Below are 24,299 nucleotides of genomic sequence, written 5' to 3' on the forward strand. Positions count from 1 at the left end.
CTGCAGCTCTTTTGGGTTCAGCCTGCCAGGCTCCTCCGTCCATGGGACTCTCCAGGCAGGAATACTGGAGTGGGTTGCCCCTGCGTCCTCCAGGGGATCTTCCCGACCCAGGGATCGAACTCACGTGGCCTGCATCTCCTGTACTGCAGGCAGATTCTTAACCACTGAGCTATTCTGGGAAAGCCTCAAAGCAATATTCCAATAAAAAATTTTTAAAGAAATACATAGGTATATATATATATGATATATCTGGAAAAATATTAAAAAGGTTAATATTGTCTTTATGCATAAGGATTCTAGATTTGACTCATTTTCTAATTTTTCTATAATAGTCACGTGTTAGTTGCATACAAAACAATTATTTTTAAAAAGCAGTGATTGGCTATTGGATGATTTTAAGGAATTATTTTTTTTAAGGTATGAAAATGGTTTTGTGGCTATGTTGTATAAAAAAAGAAGCATCATCTCCCAGAGATACACACACCCAGATGAAACGATCTGATGTCAGAGGGATGATACAAAAGCAATGTATGTGGGACAAATCTGGCTAACACATGAAAACTGTTAAACAAGGCGATTATATTATTTATATATAAATATATCTTTATGCATCCTCTTGTAGACATTTGAAATTTTCTACAATAAATAAGTCAAAAAGAAGGTAGATCACAAGTGGGACAGTATAGTTCCACTTCGGCTTTTTAAAAACAGTGCATGTGCATATGACTATACATAAGGATCAGAATGTGTACACACACACCACTGATTCTCTTTGGGTAGTGGCATTATGGGAGAAGTATTCTATATGCTTTTTAAATATTATGTTTTCTACAATGACTAAATGTTGGTTTTGTTGTTGTTCAGTTGCTAAGTCACGTCTGACTCTTTGTGACCCCATGGACTGCAGCACACCAGGCTTCCCTGTCCTTCACTATCTTCTGGAGGCTGCTCAAACTCATGTCCATTGAGGCGATGATGCCATCTGTCTTATGCTCTGTCGCCCCATAGGTAAAAAAATCCACCCTCCTAAAAAAAGATGTTTCCTTTCGTAAAACCAGTCCCCTAAATAACAGCACATATCAAAGTACAAATGCTTCTTCTGGGCTCACAGCCCCAAAGCAGCCAGGAAAGACCATGAATTGCTTGAGCAGCTCTACTAGAGCAAGTCACTTGGATCTTTGCCCTAGGGAACCTCAGAGCCATAGTACACGGACATTCCAGAAGCTGCCCAGACTGTGTGGGTATGATCTGGAGCGGTCACAAAACCATTCACAAAGTGGATGGTTGTTTTAAAAAAAAAAACAAACAAAAAAACCCTTGGGTGAGAAATGAAGACACTATCTAGTTGATTTCAAATTTAGATTGCCTTTGATGTCTTTATCCAGATAAGTAATTTTTAAAAAGAAACTTGTAGTGAATTGGGGATGAACAGTGCACATTGAAAAAAAAAAAAAGAGAGAGAGATAATGCTAAGACAAATTTTCTTTTACTACATTAGCAAGCTTCCAACGAATATGGTATTTAGAGGAATATGAATAGCATAATAACTCACCACACACACACAATCTTTCCCGAAACAGTTCAAAAACAGGTAAGCAAAAGGTAGCAGGTATTTCAGAGACTTATGTAAACTCTTAGAAAAGATGAAAAGGGAAAAACTCTTAGAATAAAAGATGACAAGGGAAGTTTTTCTATACAAAATATCACATAAAATTACCTTAACAGAGAAAACCAAATCTAATTAAGGCAATACTAGGAGATGACATGGACAAAAGCAATCGATCTCCATAAGACCTCTCTCCACTAACATTCCACAGTCTTTTGTTTCTATCACAAACTTAGGCTGAATTTATTTGTAAATAAATATCTTATCTCTTCTAGTATATTTTAAACCTCCTGAATGTAAATGTCAAGTCTTTGAATCCTGAGAAAGTTTTGCAACACTGTAGGCAATAATCATCAAAAGTCTGTAATATTAATGGAAGGGTATAATAATGAATGACATACCATGTTCAAATAACTTACTGAAAATCCAGGAAAAACACAGGTATATCATAGTCACACTGGTAAGAGAAAATGCTTGCCTAAAGATAAATCAATAATAACCAGGAATCCCCTTTTAAATAGATTAGATGTTGGAAGAAATGCGGTTGCTATACATGGTGCCATTAAGTGTTTTTGGAAAACATTCCATTCTGCAAAATTATGCACTAAAAATAACAGGACTTATGGGGAAACCACTGCACAACATCTAAGAATCTGTAACTAGAGAACTAACAAAAACATTAACAACACTACTTAAATTACTGGCATCGTCAATTCTACCGGTGTGTGCACCTAGCAACCGTGGCAGTCTTCGTCGCCAGGGGCTCCCACTTCTTTGAGACGTTGGTCCTGTGGGTATTCATTGCCAATCGAGACTATTTTCATACAAATTAGCTCAAGGATTATTAATCCATTTTTCATTAATCCATTGTTTAAATACAGGGGGAAATGTCTTTGCAGCTTCTTTATGTGCCCCTGTAGCATTTCATGTAAGGCATTCTTTTCAATAAAAGAAAGATATTTCTGTAGATTTTCCATTTTTTTCCTTTATGATCTTCTTATTTTGCTTCACATCTACTTGTAAGAAAGCTTGTCTTTGATTGTAACACATTTACTGTGCTGGGAAAAGTCATGCTGGAACCCACACAATGTCTGGGTTAAACTAACATCATTTCTAAATGCTTATGAACTAATTATAGCAAAGAAATACATATTTTCAACAGGTAAGACTGGTAAATGGCTAACCCAGTTACTGGCATATGTGACCTGAGCCTGCAGGAGGAGTGGCTATGACGGTTGTCATGATGACAACATATACTGAAGCTCACTGTGTGCCGGGCATGATGCTAGAAACACTTAGTATGGATCGTCTCCTTCGGCTTCACACAGACTCTATGAAGTAGATAAAGAAATATATATTTAAAAAGATTAAATATTGATCTCTGCCCAAGGTTACAAAGCTGCTAAGTGGTGAAGCTAGGATTTGAATCTAGATCTTTCTGCCTCCAAGGCTTCAGCTTTTAATAACCACAATGAAATAGTATTTCTCATTCAATGAAAGTGTGATGTGAATCTGCAGTAGAAACTGACAATGGGGCCCAGTCGTCTTTACCCAGCTGGGGCGTGTAAACATACACATGGATGATCTATGTATGGAGAAAACCACTGAACATTAGACAGTGCTTATAATTTTTTGCACATATAAACTTTCTGGCTAGGCTGGTGAGGAAAATCTTTGCACATGGCCAAAGGGGAATTCCAGAAGTGTGACAGCTTCTTCTCAGTTCTTTCCAGCTGGGTCAGAAGCTGCTGTGATGACTCAAGCTACACGAGGGCCATGGAATGGACACACAGACGCACTTCTGAATTCCACACATGCATCGGACTGTACAGGGTGGGGGTGGAGGTAATTATGATCGGGGAATTCCTACTCAATGAGATCGAGGACTCTAGGCATGGTTGCCAACAAAATGATTTTGGGGGAGGGGACCTCCCTGGTGGTCTAGTGGTTAAGAATCTGCCTTCCAATGCAGGGGACACTGGTTTGACCCTGGTCAGGGAATTGAGATCTCACGTGCCTCAGAGCAAGAAAGTCAACACACCATAACTAAAGAGTCCGTGTGCGACAACCACAGGGCCCATGTGCTCTGGAGTTTGTGCACCACGACTAGAGGGAGGGAGCCAGGCTTGCAACGAAGAGCCTGCTCACTACAGTAAAAGATCCCATAAGCCACAACTAAGACCCGATACAGGCAAAAATATCAACAAACAGGGGGAGTGCCAGCTCAGCACATCCTTCCCTGTGGCTGTCAAATGGCCACGAGGGGCAGCAGATACAGCAGCACCAGCAAAGGCACGGAGGTGGGAAACGGTCCAGCACGTCTGCAGACCACTATCACTGAAATAAAGTCAACCGAGCAGGTGGCAGGAGATGAATGCACAAAAGGAGAGAGATCAGATGGAGGAAGGGATTTATACTATGAACGGGCCATACCAAGGAGTCTGTTTTCAGCTGGAAAATAATGAAACAGATTTTAAATGGGTGGGGAGAGGTGGGAGGTGGTGATGGTAATATAAAGCTCGATTTGCCCTTCTGAACCTAGGCTTTTGACTCCGTCAGCAAGGTCCACCTTGCTCACCAGAAAGTTTCTTAACCTCTCCGCACCTCAGTTTCATCATCTATAAAATCAGGAGAACATGAGTCCATCAATCATGGGGTTCTGAGAATGAAATGAGTTCATACATGTAAAGTGCCAAGAGGAGTGCCTGGCATGAAGTATGTTAAGGAAAGAGGGCAAAACGTAGGAGCAGGATCTCCCAGTGAGAAACCAAAGCACTGGTGATGGGAAAGGGGAAGGAAGGGTGAGTAGAGAGATTTCCTGAGGTCACTTGGACTTGCTGATCCAGGTGGGTGGTGGGGGAGATGGGGGGAGGAGGAGGTTTGTTCATTAGAGTAAAGCTTGATTCTCACAAAAGCTCTCACTGTGTAATTTAAGTTAGTTCAACAGCCTTGCCTGGGAACGTGGACTTAAAGGGACACTGAGTTTATAGACATATGGGATGTGGCTCTGGTTAAATACCTCATTCCCAGTACTATTATTTTCACCTTCTTTCCTGTAGTGTCAAGAGCCCCCCACCCCCTGAAGAAAAAGCAATGCTTTTCTCTGCTGATTATGGGTTTCATAATACATCATACATGCCCCCAGAACCACTCTGCCTATTAGCTGGGGATGCCCACTGACAGATAATTACCACCTACTGTTTCTGCACTGTAATGATGATCATTTATCTCCTTTTACCTTTTTCCCCTAAGTAACAAAGATGGTGGAAAAGACCAAGAGCCCAAAGCCAAAAAACAGTTAACATTTCCACGCTTACAGCTTCCTCCTTGCCTTCAGTGAGTTGGCACTGCTTCTCTGCTCCGTCCCAGCTACTAAGTGGGAAGCTCTTGGGCTCTATGGAACCTGGGTAATGTTCAGGAGCAGAGCCCACTCAGCGAAGGGCGAGGCCACAGCTGGGTGGATGAGTCACGCTGGATCCCAGACAAGTGGTCTCAGAAATTTGGTGGTGATGGAGTAATGGTGGGGAGGAGGATACGGGGCTGCTGCCTTTTCCAGGAAATTGGTTAGTCAAATAAGTCTGGTGGGGAAAAAATTGAGGGGGAGAAAAAAACATAGCCCACTTACTGACACAAGAAATCAGATCATTAAATCTTTCCTTAGGAAAGAGGGGGTTTTCCAGCCCACGGAAGTAGAGCTTTAGAACGCCAGCAACTGAGTTAATATCACGGTTACTCTGGTCATCAGCCAAAGGGTTTTCACCTAAAAAAAAACCCAACAAATTAGTTACATGCACATTGCTTCTCTTTTTATTTCTGAACAAAAATATGTTTCTATACTCACACACATTTCTATATATACACATGTATTTTAATTACATGCTACTAAAAGATTACATGCTACTAAAATTAAAATAATTGTTTTAGATATTCTACCCCATGATTAACCTAAAAATAGTTGGCCAAAATAAAGCTTCTTTATATCATATGCTACCAAATAATCCCTTACAAATTACCTAAAAACTTAAAATAAAATATTGTGGGATTTATAATTGGACCCAACTTTTTTTTTTTTTTAAAAGCTAAAATCTGTAATCTTAATTTGACATGAATTCAAATACTACATTCTGTGTCTCGTATCCTACTGGGGAAAAAGAAACAATATAGGTCTGTGTGGCTATGCTATATGGATCAGGAAAATTTATCAAAAATATTATAGGACTCAACTAATTGTGAATACCTACCATTAAATACCATTAAATAAGTGTTTCTCAAAGTGAATGGTGGTGTTCATAGCACATTTGAAAGTTGACTTCAGAAGTAGGAGATTTTGAAATCAGACAGGAATTGGAAAACGTACCTTTAACAGTACCAAAGAATGTGTATAAAAAGTGGGAAATTTATATATCACAAACATGAAATTACATTATTCTTTATGGTGGGTGCTTTTAAAATATTAGGTAACTGACCTGACTAGTCCACGTTCCTGAGAACTAAACTGAAATAAAATTCTTAAGAAGTTCAACATAATGTGTGGCCTTAAATCAAACTCCGTTTTTTATTCATAGGTCTGCTCTTCTAAAGTTCACAAAAATTGTACACTGCATTTTAACTTTTCTTTGCCTCTTGGGGCAGTTTATTTTCAAGGACTTGTGGTTCCTTTTTCTCTGCTTCTAGGGCAGGAAATCACTGAACATGAATTCACCAAAAACAATTTTTTTTTGCCCACCATGAGAAAGCCTTAATCAAAGAGATCACAAACTAACAACAAATACCAGGGGAATGTCCAAGGAAAAGTACGAAAACCATTCCTGCCTACAATGGTTGGCACAGGAACCTGATGCTTTACTGTATATTTCAATTTATCTCGAATATGGTCCATGTAAGAGACTTGGACACTTAACTCTCGAGGGAGACTCCTCTGCTCTATACATCATATCACTCAGAGGATTTGGAAGAGGAAAAACAATCTGGCTCCAAGTTGACCTCTTCAACCACGGTTTCAAACTTGGCTTTGTACCAAGTCTGAGTCAGGACAAATGGGACCAAGAGAGGTGGCCCTGTCTCCACGCCATGATGTCCCTCCCTCTGCATCCTTTGCTTGACTTTCAGGCAAGGGCAGGAAGGTGCAGATGTATCCAAAAGTAGACATAAGACAAATCATTTTAATAGGAGAGCATTATGAGCTAAGAGCCACCGCTTAAGAATTAAGCACTTTGATGGCTTATGCCTATTTCTCACGCCAATCCTAGAATTTTGCAGATGAGGAAACTGAGGCCAAAGTAAGAGATTAATCACTTGACCCAAATCACACAATTAGTAAATGCAGAAGTGTGATTTGACTCTAGGTCTGCCTGATACTCATCATAATGTGCTAATGAACAGTTTAGGAGGACTTATTTGACAGTCAGTTGGGATAAAAGAATAAGGCACCAACTAAGGTCACAGGAAAGGAGTCTGGAGATGAAAATAAGAGGAAGGAGAGTTCCCGACAAAGGAAATAGACACGAAGCTGGGATGAGTCCCCTCAAACACCTGCTATGCAGGCCCACAGCTGTTCTGGCCACTTTTCTAGAACCCTTTCATGAGCCACCTTTGACAGCGTGCTGAGGATTACCAATGCTGGTCCTAAACCAAGGATACCAAACCCATATGCTTTTCTAGACTTGATAACAAAGCCTTATGATTTTGGCTTCATTTCTCAGCTATTCTAAATAGATTCTTAATTCAACATCCAAAAATAAATAAATGCAGAGAAAGGTTTTGAAGACATTTAGGATGAGTATGCCACTTTTCTCTACAGAAAACGACGACTTATTAACAAAGTTTGCTTATAGGTACAGATGTGCAATTACCTCTCTCAAATGAATTTTTAATATCATTGACTTCCACCTGGGAACCAGACACTCTGAAAATCCCCTGATGCTGAAGACCTAGAGAGAACAGAAGGGAAAGAGCATGAGAGATTCCATCATATCCTCCAGGTCCCCTCTTTTCCAACCATTAAGTATTAAAAAGAAAGACACATTTACTGCAAGACTCCTAGTAATTGTTTAGGGTAAGAATACTGCAGTTTAGGGCTTACCATAGAGATTTATGAACCGAATACAGCTTTCCACAATGAGGGGGATGATCTGTCCTGAGTCCTGGGTCAAGAGATGGAAACCAGTTAACAGTAGAGCAGAGACACAAATCACACATAATAATAAAGCTTATAGCTTAACCCTAATTAAGGAATGCTTTTTATTCTTTTAGATGGTCATTTCCAAACACACTCCCTCTAAAATATTCTTCAAGGGCCAAACATAAAATTATATATGACCAAAGGTATATTTCAGCTCTGAGGCAAACCAAATTAAATACGTTGAAGGCAATTCTGTTTCAACTCACTCTGCTATGCCTAAGGATGTCATAGCTAATTTACCTTTTCTACTTGCATGTAGGCTCACATACCAAAATGAACTACGTAAATCACTTATGTTTAAAAAGGTTACTTACACAAGTAATTAATCTAACGGACCTAAAAAGAGCTCAGTATATTCTAACCGTAGCATCTTAGGACTGACTGACTGTACTAGTCAACAAACACAACCATTCAGTCATCTCAGGATCCTCTCTGTAGCACCCCCAAGAGTCAACCATCTAGATGATGACAGTTATAAAGGGTTTATGTGTTTCCAGATGCATAATACGAGAATTGCTTTATAGCTGCTCATAATGTGTAACGTATTTATTTAGTTTGCATCAGATCTGACTCACCCTCTAAAGATTTTTCATTGTTATTTTTTTCATGTTTTAAGGATGGAGGAAAAAAATGGCACCAATGTGCACCCCATTAGATCTTGTTTTCTTAGAAGGAACGTTTCTTGGCCTTCTTTCTCTACATCTTGTAATACAGGCATCGCACTCTACTGAAACAAATGTGAATTCTGCAAATGTATTAAGACATGTATAGGATGACAAATGAGATGAAGGAGCTGCTGAGGTCACAGTTAAGTATGTGTCAATGCCATGCACTCCATGTAGTTAAAGAAGGTTACTGACTATGGAGTTATTTTTCATCTACTTTTCAGACTCTGCTCTTTCAGGAATTAGAGCTTTAAAGGAAGTATGAAGGTTCAAATGATTAGCTGAAATTAGGTACTAATTCATGGGGAATTTTATTCTGCAACACAAGAAGAATTTGGTTGTCTCAATATGTTAGAACAATTCAGAATCCACTAACCTTTCCAATTAAGAAACAGTGGAAGGAGTGGGAATAGACTGTAGTTTAGCAATCTAACTTTTTACTATTCCTAGAATGGGTAATATACTTCTTGAGGGAGAGTTTCATTTTCAGTTTTAAGACAATATAAACAGTGTATAAACCAGTTAATGGCTCAATTGCTTCTGGAGCCTGCATTAAGTTTCTCTAATTAGGCAATTTGTTCAGGAGCATAAACTTTATTAATTTCTTAAAGAAGGTCCTGAAGAATAAAAATGCTTTTTTAATGTGAACTAGTTGGCTCAAGAATGGCCATATTATTTTATCAAAACTTACTATGAGAGGGGATTTTTCTTTAGGATACAAGTTTGTTTCAGGTGATGTAACCTTTATATGGACAATTCGTATAACATTGTAATCTAGAAGAGCAACAAATATTTAAATGTAAACGATGAAAGGAGACTATTAGTTGGCAACCTGGCTGAACTTAGTATTAAAACAAAAAGGGAAACCAAGAATAAAAGGTTATTAAAAGAAAAATGTTTGCACTAAGAAAGTTCCAAACAGAAATGCCTTAGGTTTTCATATTATTTTAAAAATATTTTCATCTTTACTCAGGTAATTGCTAATCCTTCAGCTATCATTAGTATTTCATTTCATATAATGAATTTTGGAGTCAAGAAATAATGAATGTGCATGTTTTAATTTAATTTCACAGACGCCAGATGCTTTGGTAGAAAGTATTTTACAGGAAGTGAAGCAACGGGCTATGCTCCACTGACCATTCAAACAAATCCCCGTGTGTCTCAGTTTCCCCATGGGAAACAGAGGAAAAATAACTTTTCCCTTGCTGTATTACAGTGATATTGGGGGGATCTCAACTGACTGAGCACTTTTCAAAAGTGCAGATCACCATACCTGCTGTTTCACGGGTAGGACCAAAGATTCTTTAACACTCTATCTGGAATGAAGAGGAGCTTACAGAAGTTAATTTTCCATGCTGAGTGGTTTGCTCCGCCTTTCATGCCTAAATTTGGTTTCCTTTAACTATTCTCAATGAAAAGTCTTTCAAAAACATAATATGTGCCTTTCTATGATCTTAAGCAGTCATTCTGATACTGTGTTGTCAAATATAACGGGATCACACATCTACCTCTTCGAGCTGTTCTGTATTCTCTTTCTCTGCCAGGCCATCAGCTGCACATCTCAGCGCTTTCATGCAATCGTTCCCTTCTCTCCATCTAATTTGCCCCTGTTTGTAAGCCCTGGGCTGGGAAACCAGATAATCAAATTTGACAATAATTTTATATTAAATTAGAGCCAATAAGGCTCTTCTGGGTTTAAGGCTAATAGCAACAGACTCGTGATTGCTCTTTAGGTTGTCCAGTGGCTTTCACTCAGTTCCAGGGTTAGGATTCATTTTTAAGGTTGCCGGAGGCTTTACATTTCTTCATGTGTGTACGTTTGTATGTGTCTATATCTATCCATATACATGCACACAAACATATATTTTGTAATCATTAGTGTACATATTCAATAAAAGATCTGTCTTTCAAGAACGTAAGACACCGTAACATATTATTAAGGCTGGTTACCAATGATGTAGTTTCCTATATAAATTTAGTCTTCGGAAACATTGAATCCTGTATCGTTCTTCTCTATTTTGTATAATTTACATGAGGGTCCACTATCCAGTATTAAATGTGCACTTGGTATTTAATATTGACTCTCTTATCAAATAGATACAAAATTTGGCATATTTGCCAAATACATAATGTAAAACCTAGGCATTTATCCAGTTTTACTAGAGGACTAACTCCCCTTAAAATCAGTGTTTGATTTCTATAATTCTTTTCTAAGTAAAACCTATTTATAAACCGGTCTAATTTCCAACTGCAAACACTTTTCTTTTAAAGACCTTAAAAAATCCAGTTAAAGCCAAGCATGACTGTGATCTGAAGATGTATCAAGAGTGAAAGAGGCTGTGCCCGCGACTTCCCTGGAGCACAGTACCTGGTGTCTGGCGTGTGAGTTCCTTCGTCCTCGGCTAGAAGCATTATCAGAAATGCAGGGTGAAAAAGAAGACAGAGTAAACACAGCAGAGATCCAGACACAGACCACAGGGCCTTCCAATTTGTCCAATATAATGAATTCCTCAAGTCATGGGAAATCAAAACTTGCTATGCTTCAAAGCTAGCCTAACAATGGACTTTCAAGATATATTTTGTGCCATCTCATTTGCATGAGTAGAACTAAAGCATTTTACCAGGTAACTCTTTTCCTTTCTGTACAAATTATGGCTTTTTTTTTTTTTTTTTTAAAAGAGGGCTTTCTGTTTTGCCAGTATAATAATACCCACATTTATTCCCTCTTCTGAAGGCACTCAAACCAAACAGTCTTTCCTCTCTGACTTCAGGAAATATTATATTGATTTTCTGGGAAAGCAAAGAGCCCCAGGACAGACTTGGACATAATGACCTGCCTCCTTTATGAGAGGCTGAGACCATTATAGTAAGAAGCATGGAGATCAGCCACCCAGATGGCTGGTGCCAGTACCTTGATGAATGTTTCCAAATCCCCATTAAACAACTTAGCATTATACTGTGAGCGGGGTCTGGACTTCCTGTGTTTCTGGGGCTTAGGGGGAACATTTGGAGGCCTAAGGGAGGGAATATAATTACTGAGCATGTCAGAAATCAAACAACAAATGAAACACCCATAGGTCACATCAAAATTACGAGACACAGGAATTCTTGTGTTCCTTCCCCATCCCCACTCCCACCCACGGAGGAAAACAGTCCTTTCCCTTTCCCATTTATTTACTTTGACTTATGCATCAAAACCCATACCAGCTATTTAGTCACAGTATTCTTTTCTTGTAACTGACATTTGTTTGTTTTAAAAATGGTAAGCATCAGCAAATGAAACTGCAAGCTCTTTGGCCAAGCATTATAAACCAACATCTGTGTTATTCGACTTGTAAGTCACACAAAAGACACAACATGTCATGAAAATGAAGACTCTGAAAGATCCCAATATGAGAAATTAAATGTAATATTTTTATTTACAACGTAATTCTTCAAGGCAAATAACATTACATCTATTTGATATCCCTCAGGTAGTTAATGGGATTTTATTTTATGTAAAAGAAGCTATTAAGGGGTCACAAGTGAAAAAGAGAGCTTTTTCAAAGCTACTTCTGGGGGCAGTGGGTCCAGGCTCACATGAATTATTATTTCTTTAAAACAAACTAGCTCACCACCTAACTGTCTGGAGAGAATTATGATGCACCTGTTTATTCTCTTCTGAACTCTCTCCATCCCGTCTACTTGCTTTGATGGACAAGTCAGTCTCTCTGGCATAGGCACATCCAGGGTACCAAGGACGATATTTAGAAACCATGCATCATCCTGCTTTGTAACTGGAAAGAGGGAAACTTCTGTCCTCTTCCTTTAGAACAAGGAGAACCAGGATCACATGACTCAACTTCTACAACTCTCTTGCAAGGAATACATGGAAGAAGAGACTGAAGACCTTTCTCTGGACATTCCGATTTGAACTCCTTCTTACTTAGAAGGCAGATATGAGGTTTACAGGGGCTTCCCTGGGGGCTCAGATGGTAAAGAATATGCCTGCAATGCAGGAGACCTGGTTTCGATCCCCGCATTGAGAAGATCCCCTGAAGAAGGGAATGGCAACCCACTCCAGTGTTTTTGCCTGGAGAATTCCATGGACAGAGGAGACTGGTGGGCTACAGTCCATGGTATCGCAGAGTCGGACACAACTGAGTGACTGACACTTTCACTTTCATGAGGGTACATACCACACTTGGAAATCAGGTAAAGCCCCTTATTAAGCTGCAAACTCCCTAGGAAGAACTTCCTTTTCAGTTCATTAAAGTTCAAAAAGACCAGTTTAAAAACAAAGGCCCAAGAGTTTATGTGGAAGCCTGGCTACCTTCCTAAGATATCACTACAGCAATTGTGACAGCCAGGAGAACAAACTTGCTGATACTGCCTTCCATAGCCAAATTTTAAGACTTTCCAACAGGTGGGCTCAAATAACTGATGGGGTGTCCAGCAAGCAATGCCTGAAGCTCCATAGTGCTTGAGAGGCTGAAAGGAGGCTTTGCAAGTGTCTAGAAGCAAATATGGAAAATTCCACCAAGCAGAAAGTGAATAACTACCATTGCTGAAATTTCTGAAACTTCATTTATACACTGAATTCTGTGCCATTCACTGAAAAAAGGATCTGGTGGGTATAAACAAACAAAACAACTGCCCACCAAGGAATTTAACCATATGTGCTTGACTTCATCCACTCTTTTCCTTATTTTAGAAGTATTTTAAAATGCATAGATTATTTTTATTCAATATGGTAAGGCCAACAGATCGGAAGACAACTGTCATTGGAAAGATTGTTTCTTACTCACAGTTCCCAAGAGGTGGGGGCATGCTACTGCATGGGGGTGAGGGGAACATGGGGAAATATCAGTCAGGAGGAAGAAACAGTGAGGGAAAATGTGAGCCTTTGCTGTGGTTCCCATGGGAAGAAACAGGCAAGGCAGGGTAAGCAGGTTTAGGATTGGCTAGTCCCTGAATGCAAGGAGATCCAACCCGTCCATCCTAAAGGAAATCAACCCTGAATATTCACGGGAAGGACTGATGCTGAAGCTCAAGCTCCAATACTTTGGCCACTTGATGCAAAGAGCCAACTCACTGGAAGAGACCCTAGTACTGGGAAAGATTGAGGGCAGGAGGAAAGGGGGGGACAGAGGATGAGATGACTGGATGGCATCATCGATTCAATGGATATGAGTTTGAGCAAATTCCATAAAACAGTGAAGGCCAGGGAAGCCTGATGTGTTGTAGTCCATGGGGGTCACAAACAGCCGGACACAACTGAGTGACTGAATGACAAGTCCTTGAATACTTTCGGTGGGCTCTGGGGCATGGGAGCTGCCCCTAGTTGTCTGGCAACTGGCCTTCGGGTGACTGGAGAAGGTAAATAGCGGCCCTGTGTCTAAAGGCTTGAAAAAGGAAGTGGTTGAGGGTATGAGCTCTGGTTGCTTTATGTACAAAAGGCACACTTTGTAAGAAAGCCCTTTACTATCTCCAAGAACTGACTAACCATTAGAGGGACAGTCCCCCCAGTGTCAGCAAGGCCCCAGGAAGACAAAGCATCAAATACAGAAACTAGAAAAATGTGGCTATTATGACAGGGTCCAATAGAACTTCACATCTGGTGCTATCTGGAGCAGTTGATGAAGCTAAGGGAATAGGAACACAAGTTCATTCTGTTTGGTTACTTATTTGTGGGACAAATAAGCAAATATTGCAACTGGAGGCAAAGCCCTGGATAATTATTTCCGCGTCGCTGAGAGATGCAGAGTACCTTCTGGCGGAGGCTAACAGAGGAATGTCTCGAGTCTTCTACCTAAAGTCTGAAAAGTGCCTCTCCTGATGAATCTCAAGTATGAAGCAAAGGTGAAAATACTAAAGCTGTGACAAGAACCTGAGGTTCGGATAAACCATCTGAGAGTTCATCAAGGTACTTCCCATGGCAGAGTTGGCTTGGCAGGCAGACTGGCGTACTGACGGTTCTGGCTCTATTGTGTACACGCCAGGGCAACGCCAGATCCTACATTCATTCAACATTCGAACGGTATGACTCGTTCTGGTCCTGTACCTGCTACACAATTTCTGGATAATCTGGCTTTCCATGTAGAATGCCCATGTGGATGAGAGGAAGTACCAGTTAGAAGGATGTGAACATTGAGTCTGCTGTGGTGGTTTAGTTGCTAAGTTATGTCCAACTCTTGCAACCCCATGGACTGTGGCCTGCCAGGCTCCTCTGTCCATGGGATTCTCCAGGCAAGAATACTGGAGTGGGTTGCCATTTCCTTCTCCAGGGGATCTTCCAGTCTGCTGGGCAATTATATTAATAGTGGTCATTGAGAATTTACATATTTATACTCCTGCCTTTTAAAAAAATCTTTTAAAAGGGTGCCTTATATGAATTATAATTTATAAGCAGGTAAAAGAGTTGACACTATAAAGGAGACATGAACTGTGAAACAAGTGATATATAGCTATGCAGGAGTAACATATGCCTCTTTCTTACTGACATAGGGAAGAAAAACCAGTATTTTCATAAAGTTTAAGTAAGTCAGTAGCTATATCTTCCTAGTTGGGTCACCAAGATAGAAAAGGGGTTTCCTTTTGAATAAACGACCTAGCAAGTACATCATAGAATCTGAAAATCAACTTGACCGTTACTGCAATAGACAGACCAGTGTTCTAAATGCCTCCTACCTCAAAGAGAGCTCAACTTTAAAAGTGCAATGTCTTGTTGTGTCAATTAGAATAATTTCTGGCTCTGGCACAAAATGTTGGCAGAGAAAAAGAAAAGTTGCCATAAACTTTCCCGAACCCAAATCAGAATCTGCTTCCAAAAAGGCTTTTCCTTCTCAGCAGTGGCTTCAAAATCCTTCCAAGAATTTATAAAAGGGGGGAAAAAAGGAAGAACAAAAGGAAGTGCAATACTGTACTAGGCATTAAAAGTTAAAATTTTAAAGCAAACCAAACAGGAACTGAGCTAAAATCTAAGAATATTCAGCATAGCTCTAGTTTTTATGACATATAGGAGCAAGAACTAGCCAGACACTGTACATACGCACATAATATTGCTTGTTAATTAAATTACCAAAAGTCTTATCAGACTCTTTTTAGAAACTTAAAGTGCTTTGGATTGGATAAATCAAACGCATTCAATTTCTATCTTTTTTTTTTTTTTTTTTAAAAACTGAGGCTGCTCATTAAAGAGGTTTACAATTCCAATGGGAAATCCTCAGATCTGCCAGGGCAAATCTGGTTTCGTGAGAACCCCAAACACTTCCTGTTACTGTCTTGTCAAGTCCAAACTATCTTCCAAGTTCATTAACAAAATATGTTCATTCTTGCAACATTTAATTGGTTGCTGGTTAAAAGAGAGAAGAGAGTGAGACACAATGAATATGTTAAAATATTTTCCTACCTTGTAGTCATATATTCAGCTCTATGACCTGCAGGAAAAAAATAAGTCAACTGAATGGAATCAGTGGAATGCATTTGGTAATCTTTTATATCATCTGTCCCTTGATTTATGATGCTGAGTTTATAATAACTCACACATTTTACGGTGGACAGCATGAAGACAGCATATAAAGATAGACAAAAAATTCAAAGTAAGTATTTCATGAAATCTATACATAAAACTTAATAAATTCCATAGATTAAAGAAATGTTTCATTTAACAATTTGAGGCAGGGAGCTTTATTTTTTATTATTATTTTTTAAACAAGAAATAGCTGCTTGATCTTAACTGTAAGTTCAAAGATGAAATACAAATAAAACACAACCAAGATTTCAATGTTAGTTGTTCCCTCTGTCTTAATTGATAACTGTGAGAGAGAAGCCGGGGGTCACGCAGGGTTAGGATAACTTGATTTCTTTTAAGTTGGTGTTCTTTCGAGAATATGAAATCAGGCAGAGAAGTTGTACTTTATAATCAGAAATGACATTTGCAGATATTAAAGTACAAGGACATTAAATGATGTTACATTATATCAACTAGAAAGCTAAAAGCCTTTCACAGAATTCCCTGTCATTTAAAACACGAGGTTCTTATACATTCAGGCTTCTTGGTTTGTTTTAGGCAGCTCTCTTTTTGTGGTGCTCTAACAATCTGGAGAAGGAAATGGCAACCCACTCCAGTATTCTTGCCTGGAGAATCCCAAGGACGGAGGAGCCTGGTGGGCTACAGTCCACGGGGTCACAAAGAGTCAGACACGACTGAGCGACTTTACTCAACAATTTGAGCTAATTTCAAGTCTGAATACATCTATGGTGGCTGTCTGTTCTTTCTTATGTTTAGGGTGGAGTAGTGGGAAGGGGTGTGGGAGAGTTGAACCATTCAACTGGTCTGTTTGCAAAATGATGATACAGTCCTGAAAATGCTTGAAAACACAGCTGGCAGAGAAGCGTCATGGTGCAGCGCCAACAGGTGAGACCAGCCCATCAGATCACAACGCAGTGATTCAGGCTTGCAGGGCAAGGCCAATGCAACAATGGTAGAGAGCGCTGGCTAGCGGGGAACTGTGAATGAATACTCCCAGGCTGCAACAGAATCTTTTACCCTACCATCTGCTTTTGAATAACAAGTAACCTAAAGTATTTGGTTAATATCTGTGTACTAAATAGGAGGCACCAGTTCATATCAGAGCAAACCTTTCTCAACACAGATGCGGGCGACTGTAAATCTTGGTAGAATCTATCCTTGGCCAAGATTTGGGGTTGGGGAGCAGGAAAAGGAGATGAATCTGACTTTTCCCTCCACTACCCAGTTCTACCTATCATTTAACTATAAGTTCCTTCCTTTTGCTGGCTTTCTGCTACTTTAAAAAGAAAAGACAGACACAGAACTCCAGCAGAATTTATAACAGTTATTCCTAAATGGATGGGAGAGAAGGTCTATGGGAAAGTGGAGAGAGCAGACGGTGAGCTGAGCGTGATGTCCTAGGGGACGGCCTTCAGCAGGAGGTTGGCTGTCCAGGGTTAATGAGCAGAGAGAAGACAGGGCTGGAGGTTAAGATTTAAGAGCTGTGACTCTTTAGATTGTGTTGGGGCCATGAGAGTGAGCTGAGGTCACCCAGAGTGAGTCAGTAGAATGAACAAAGGATTGAGGGTGGAGGAAATAGCTGACTTCTACCGTATTGTCATCTTGCATACTTTATTACAACAAAAAAGTATGACATAAAATACATGTATTAGTAACAACAATAAAAACAGCAATGATATCTAACATTTATCGACACTGTTCTAAGCACTTTCTGTAGAGTAACACCATTTTTACAACTTTATGAAGTAGGTACTATAATGTTGCTAGACTGAGCCTATAGGAGACTAAGTGACTCGTCCAAGGTCGCTTGGTCAGTATGTGGTGGGGCTGGTACTAAAGCCCAGGTTTGTTTTAATTCTAGACCCAAGCTCCCAAATATATTGTGAAATGTAAATCTTTTTCTCCCCAGCAAATACTCAGAAAAACCCTAGAAGACAGGTAGAGATATCGGTCTGCCTCATACGGATAAAGCCAAATACAAAATACTGAAGATTTAATAAATTAAATAAGTTTTAAAACAACTTTAATACCTATCAAATTAAAGAGAACCACAGAGGTTAATAACTTCCAAGTGATTAAAAAAGATGCTAATGATAATTCCTTAGAAACTCAATGCTTTACAATGTTGAAATTTACTGAATAGTCTCTAGATTTAGAAAATGATCGTATATAAAATGGCTTAAAATCATTTTGCTCCATTCATCCACGGTTAATAGTATTTGATAAAAAATTAAAAACCTATAAAAGATACATTTTGATTAATGAATCAAGAGCAAGCTTTGTTGAGAACTATCATTCATAGTATAAGCACCACTACCACATTCATTGTTTTTTTCTGCTAATAGTCCTCAATGTGTCCTAACTGATGAATGAGGTTTTATTTTTTAATCAGTATCATCATTAACAGATCAATAACACACAAGCTTAGAAGAAATCTGCTTCCCAGAGAAATGTGAAAGCTTCCAGCGGTCTGAGGATTAGATTTCAATCACTTTCTTTGGAAGGCTACTTAATTATTAAAAACAACAGACAACTCCTTCTTCTACCCCAATACAAGCCATTTGGAGGAAAAAAAAAAAATGACCCAGGATTATCTTATTCTTGGTACAAACGGCTACTTTGACTACTTTTAAAATTTTACTTGAGAATTAGGAAGTGAATTATTTTTCAAGCCCAGATGTATTTTACGTCCATAGAGTAAAAGTGAAAACCAAAATATAATTTGGTGGCAATCTGAGTCCCAAACTAGATAAAATATTTAAAACGCATGCAGCACACACTGAAGGGAGGCATACTGGATTTTGTCCCTAATGAATGATTGATAAGGACTTGTGGCATTACTTTCCAGCCCTTTATCTTCCTTAAAAATATCAACTATTGTAGTACTTTTCTAAAAAAAAAAACTATTCACAGTAAGCTTTTCTTTCAAAAGTATGTTTGTACTTTGACTCAAAGACAAAGGAGTGAGTGATGATAGTCTATTTAATTCCTTTGTCAGAAACCTTATGTCCTGAGCTAAAAACAATATAACATGGAACTCAGTTTTCAGAGTTAGATTATCTATGTTTAGCAAAAATTACACTGATTTTTACAACCCTTTAACTCCAAATGCTGCGTGAAGCTCCAAATGCTCAAAGAAGCCATGTGAACACCAAGACTCATTACTAAAAAGGAACAAAATTTCTCTGCCTCAGTTTTACAGACATATAGCTCATTTTCCATGCTCGATTTAACTTCTCCTATTTAAAAACAAAGACATCACAAAATGATATAATGGTGTTGCTGAAGGATGAAGATGACGACGATGACGCCTTTGGCCTTAACTCATCGTGTGTTTTTTTCTATTTCAGTTGTTTTCAAAGATTTGGACTTCTGAATTTTGACAGTGCCACTTTAAGAGCCCAATCTAGTTGCTCTGCAGTGTTGTAAATCAAAGGACTTACTGGGCCACTGGTAGCCTGCCAAAAGCGAGCAGGAAGACAGGCCAACCACATGTCCGCAGTTACAGTTTCAGCTGCGTACGATCAACTGCTAAATCCCCGAGTTAGGCTCTGTTTGTTTTACTACGAAGGCAGTTTTTGCAGCAATGAGCCTAGTGTAACTCAGAGATGTGGTTTCTATATAAAAAGTCAAGACTGTCCCCAAACGCACTGTTTAATTCTGACCTGGTAACCTTAGTTAGCCAACCCCAGAGTTGGAGACCTTCTTAAGTGCTCGCCATTGGATAATCTCACTGTGGGACAAGCGCCAGGAACTTTCCTGGTCTCCCTCGGTGTAAACCTATTAATGTGAACAGGGCTTGCGTGGAAAGCGGAAGGGCTCACAAGAGCTAAAAGATGGGGCATGTCCTCCACGCTCAGTCTCTTGCTGGGCAAAGCTGCCAGCATCAAGCCCAGGCTGTGCCCAACAGCTCGTGTGCAGCCAAGTCTGCACGCGAGCAGGGCTGGGGAGCAGAGAGGTCTGCAGCCAGTGTCTGCTGGCCCCGGATGAGAACAATCCAGTTTCTTGTGCAGAAAAAATCCGATTCAGTGAACATCTGGAATACCTGAACACAGCTTGTGTCACTAGGACACTGGAAACCACTGAAAGAAATTACAAGAGGAGAAATTCTGGCACAGAGCTCACCAGGTATGATATAGTTTTATACAGTTCAGCAGGTAAAGACAGAATCTGGCTAAAATATAGCCCTAGCCAATAATGGCATATAAAATCATATCAACCAGTGGGGCTTCCTCTCCAGGAGACAGGAGGGAATCTATGTAGAATGAATACCATAAAGGTTTCAGAATGTGATCAGAGTATTAACACATGTCTGCCTGCAGTGCCAAGAATGAATTCACCCATTAATTCTTTCCCTCCAACTCACAATTTCTTAAGTGGTGTTTCTAGTCCTGTAAGTATTCAGCTGCACTTAAGATAATTTAGGCTTTGGGACTGGCGATGACCTTGGGGCATCACCAAAATACAAGGCATTTGTGAAAAATGGAAGAAAAAGACTTCACATATTATGAGGAGAAAAACAAGAGAAAGACATAATAGCTGGGGTAAGACAGTTATTCAAAGGAAAAAAAGGGCTTTTTCTTTTTTAAGGTTCAAACTTTTGTTACAGAAGAACTGTAAGACTGGTACAGAGAACATTCTTATACCTTCACATAGATTCCCAACTGATAACATTTCACAATAATGACTTTATTTCCTTCTCTCTTCCTCATTCTTACATATGTCTTTTTTCCTGAACCATCTGAAAGTAAGTTGCAGAATTAGGACACTTAGCAAGCATTTCTTAATAATAAGGATGTTCTCCTTCATAAATTTATCATACCTAGGAAAACGAAATTCATTCAATAATATAATATAGTCTATATTTAAATTTCCCCAATTACCACTAAAGCAGCTTTTATAACTTTTGATTTTTGATTCACAATCCAATGAATGTTCACACATTATATTTAGTTTCTTGATTTTTTGGTCACCTGATGTGAAGAGCTGATTCACTGGAAAAGCCCCTGATACTGGGAAAGATTGAGGGCAGGAGGAGAAGGGGATGACAGAGGCTGAGATGGCTGGATGGCATCACCGACTCAATGGACATGAGTTTGGACAAACTCTGGGAGATATTGGAAGGACAGGGAAGCCTGGCTTGCTGCAGTCCATTGGGTTGCAGAGTCAGACACAACTTAGCAACAATAATTTTTTAAGACACTTTTTAGTACTTTGTTATTATTAATTTTTTTCTAAGTAAAATTGGTGTTTTACCTTAGAGTCTGGCATTCTAACTGCAATTTTAGGTTATGACGACCTTTCTACATGAGAAGATAAGTTGATGGAAACACCTTGTTTTCTGGGCAGGAAAGTTCTAAAACTATAGGAGGCAAGGGTTTAGGTCAACTCTTTTCAGCCTGAGTTGTTCACACAACTCACTCCCTGATTTCCTTCTCCCATCTGTATTGTCTTTCACTTTTTATAACTTCCAGCAAGATCTAGTGCGAAAAATAAGAATCAAATGTGTTATAGACTGGTACGGAGGTACTTAGGACAGGGACCTGGTGGTTTTTTCTTCCCCTTTCTAAATTTCACAAAGATGAAAAGAGAAAAACATCTACAATATCCCCTTTGCTTGTAATCCTTTCTCTCTCCTCAGTTTTCCCATCTGTGAAAAACGGGGAAATTAATAGTGCTCAGTTAAATACACAGCTCAGAACAATGCCTGGCACACAGGGGGCTTTCTATAAGTGGTTGCTATTATTGTTTTTGTTTTTACTAGATATAGTAATAGAATTAAACTATTTCTCAACTAAGACCAATCTTACTGGGGCGGGGGTGGGGGGTTTGGGAAGATGCACCCAAACTGGTTTAACTGGTTTCTAGAGTCCAAAAAGGCAATAGATGGGACAACAAATGCCAGCCCATTTAAACAGAAGGGGTAGGACTGGAAGGGTGGGGAAGTACGCCGAGGAAAGGAAGAAGTGACTGGGGCAGAGGCGGGGGGGGGGCTGTCAGCAGGTGGGAACAGGCGAAGTTCCTTATGCTTCTACACGCTTGGAAGCACTGGAGCTCTGAAGACCTTTCTTTGCAGCTGTTTCGGCTTTTCAGCCCTCCCTAGATTTCACTGTTCTGCCTCCAGGTTACCATAAAGTATATAAGGAAAATAATTTCAGAGAATTCCCTGGTGGTCCAGCGGTTAGCACTCTGCCCCCCTTACTGATGGGAGCCTGGGTTCCATCCCTGCTTGGGGAACTAAATCCCATAAGTTGTTTAGTCACTCAGTCATGTCTGAGTCTTCTGTGACCACATGGACTCTAGCCCTCCAGGCTCCTCTGTCCATGGGATTTTCCAGGCAAGAATACTGGAGTGGGTTGCCATTTCCTTCTCCAGGGGATCTTCCCGACCCAGGGATTGAATCCACGTCTCCCGCTTGGCAGGTGGAACCACTGAGCCACCTGGCAAGTGTGGTACAGCCTCCAAAAGAAAAAAGGATAAAAGGATATAGTTCCAGGGAAAATCTGATTTTTACACAGATAAAGCCAAATCTAAACACATGCTGTTCTCTGCTTCTTCCAGCACAAATTCACGGTTCATATTCTTCATGGAACACATACACGACACAAGATATAATCCAGGTCATCTCCCCAACTATGTCAGATAACTGACCTTCTCCAAGTGTCCTCTGCAACAAGTCATGCTTGGCTTGAAGTTTTGTGATGAGATTACTACCTTCCAAATATTCTCTGAGTTTCTGCAAAAGGAAAGATACATTTTTAACTTTAAAAGAAACTATTTGATGTCAAGGAACTTCCCATAGGATATCTAAAAATCCAGCCATTCTTACCTTCTAGATCCTAGAATCTTGCTATGCAAAGTGTGGTTCTGATGCAGACTAGCGGCATCAGCCTATTAGAGGTGTGAACTCTCAGTGCCCCCACTCCAGGACTACTGAGATCAGAACCTGCATTTTAACAAGCTCTCGTGGTGACGTGTATGTTCACGAGATCATTTTAAAGTTCTGTTTTAGAGCAGCCGTCTTTAACTTTGTCTGCACCATCTCCTAAACAGTATCCCAGAATGACTGAATTGGGAACTCTGGTCTTAATAAAGAACCCTAGATGATTCCAATGCAATTCCAAAAGCAGAGCTGGGGGACCCCAGACTGGAGCCCCAGGAGGCTGGGGGAGCAGTGGGCGTACCATGAAGTAGAACTGCTCCGTCTCCTGCTGGTTGGCTCTCCTCTTGGCGATGCTGGGCTTACTCAGATAGGTTTCAGAGACCGTGGACTTCACAGACTCTGTGGAGCGGCTGTGCTGGAAGCATTCAGAAACATCGTAGTCCTCGATAGTGACCATATCCTGTATTGTCTGCAGGGTGGCCTCAGTCGTTTTCTTAACCTGGGAATAGGAGTGCATCTCTCCAGTGAGTACCTTATTTCATGAACCCCACACTCAGTGAGAAACCACCGTCAGTCAGAAGTAGGGGCACAGGCCTTCCCGTCCAAAGCTCAGAGTCCACTGGGGGGACAGCAAGGAGATCAAAACAGTCCATCCTAAAGGAAATCAACCCTGATTATTCACTGAAAGGGCTGATGCTGAAACTCCAATACTTTGGCCACCTGATGCAAAGAGCTGACTTATTGAAGAAGACCCTGATGCTGGGCAAGATTGAGGGCAACGGGAGAAGGGGGCGACAGGATGAGATGGTTGGATGTCATCACCAACTCAATGGACATGAGCTTGAGCAAGCTTGGGGAGACGGTGAAGGACAGGGAAGCCTGGTGTGCTGCAGTTCACGGGGTCTCAAAGAGTTGGACACAACTTAGCGAATGAACAATAACAGCGGAGAGAGATAGGTAAACAATACCTCATGTCACAAATACAAGGAGAGGCTTTCTTCAAAATTATCCTAAGGAGGACATCATTCATATACGAGTTCTTGTAAATCTCATGTATCACTGGGTACTCTCTCAGCTGCATTTTATTTTAAAGAACCTTCAGTTTAACTGAAGTGAAATTACACACAGAAAAATGCATAAACAATAAGTATGGCTTTATGAATTATCACCCACTGAACACATTCATGTGATTACCACTCAGATAAAGAAATCTAGTACATTATGAGTACCCTGTGCTTCTCCCAATCACATGCTTTTCTCCTCCCCAAAGGTAGCTACTAAGTACTATAGTATGTAGGATTTTTGTCTTGCTTCTTTCGCTCAACTTTATATAGTAAGATTTACTCATTTCTTGTGAGTATACTATTTCACTGCTGAATATTCATTGTAAGAATACATTATAATTCATCCCTTTTACTGTTGATAGATGAATTATTTCTGATTTGGGGCCA

At 39.9% G+C, this 24,299-nt stretch overlaps 1 protein-coding gene across 3 annotated transcripts in view; it reads right to left on the minus strand.

Annotated features, from left to right (window-relative positions):
- SRGAP1 (SLIT-ROBO Rho GTPase activating protein 1) overlaps window positions 1-24,299 on the minus strand; it is a 298,404-nt gene that overhangs the window by 31,783 nt on the left and 242,322 nt on the right. Inside the window, exons 9-15 of one of the 3 annotated variants that reach the window (XM_061130901.1) lie at window positions 23,150-23,347; window positions 22,617-22,701; window positions 15,843-15,870; window positions 10,821-10,854; window positions 7,689-7,749; window positions 7,459-7,536; window positions 5,232-5,366 (exon numbers count right to left, since the gene is read on the minus strand). In XM_061130901.1, coding sequence (XP_060986884.1) covers window positions 5,232-5,366; window positions 7,459-7,536; window positions 7,689-7,749; window positions 10,821-10,854; window positions 15,843-15,870; window positions 22,617-22,701; window positions 23,150-23,347 — 619 coding nt within the window. Of the gene's footprint in view, window positions 1-5,231; window positions 5,367-7,458; window positions 7,537-7,688; window positions 7,750-10,820; window positions 10,855-11,363; window positions 11,467-15,842; window positions 15,871-22,616; window positions 22,702-23,149; window positions 23,348-24,299 lie in introns of those variants that run through there. The other 2 variants (XM_061130896.1, XR_009690798.1) reach the window with 2 other exon arrangements.

The sequence above is a fragment of the Dama dama genome, chromosome 3 (assembly GCF_033118175.1).
Source record: "Dama dama isolate Ldn47 chromosome 3, ASM3311817v1, whole genome shotgun sequence".
Classification (NCBI taxonomy): domain Eukaryota; kingdom Metazoa; phylum Chordata; class Mammalia; order Artiodactyla; family Cervidae; genus Dama; species Dama dama.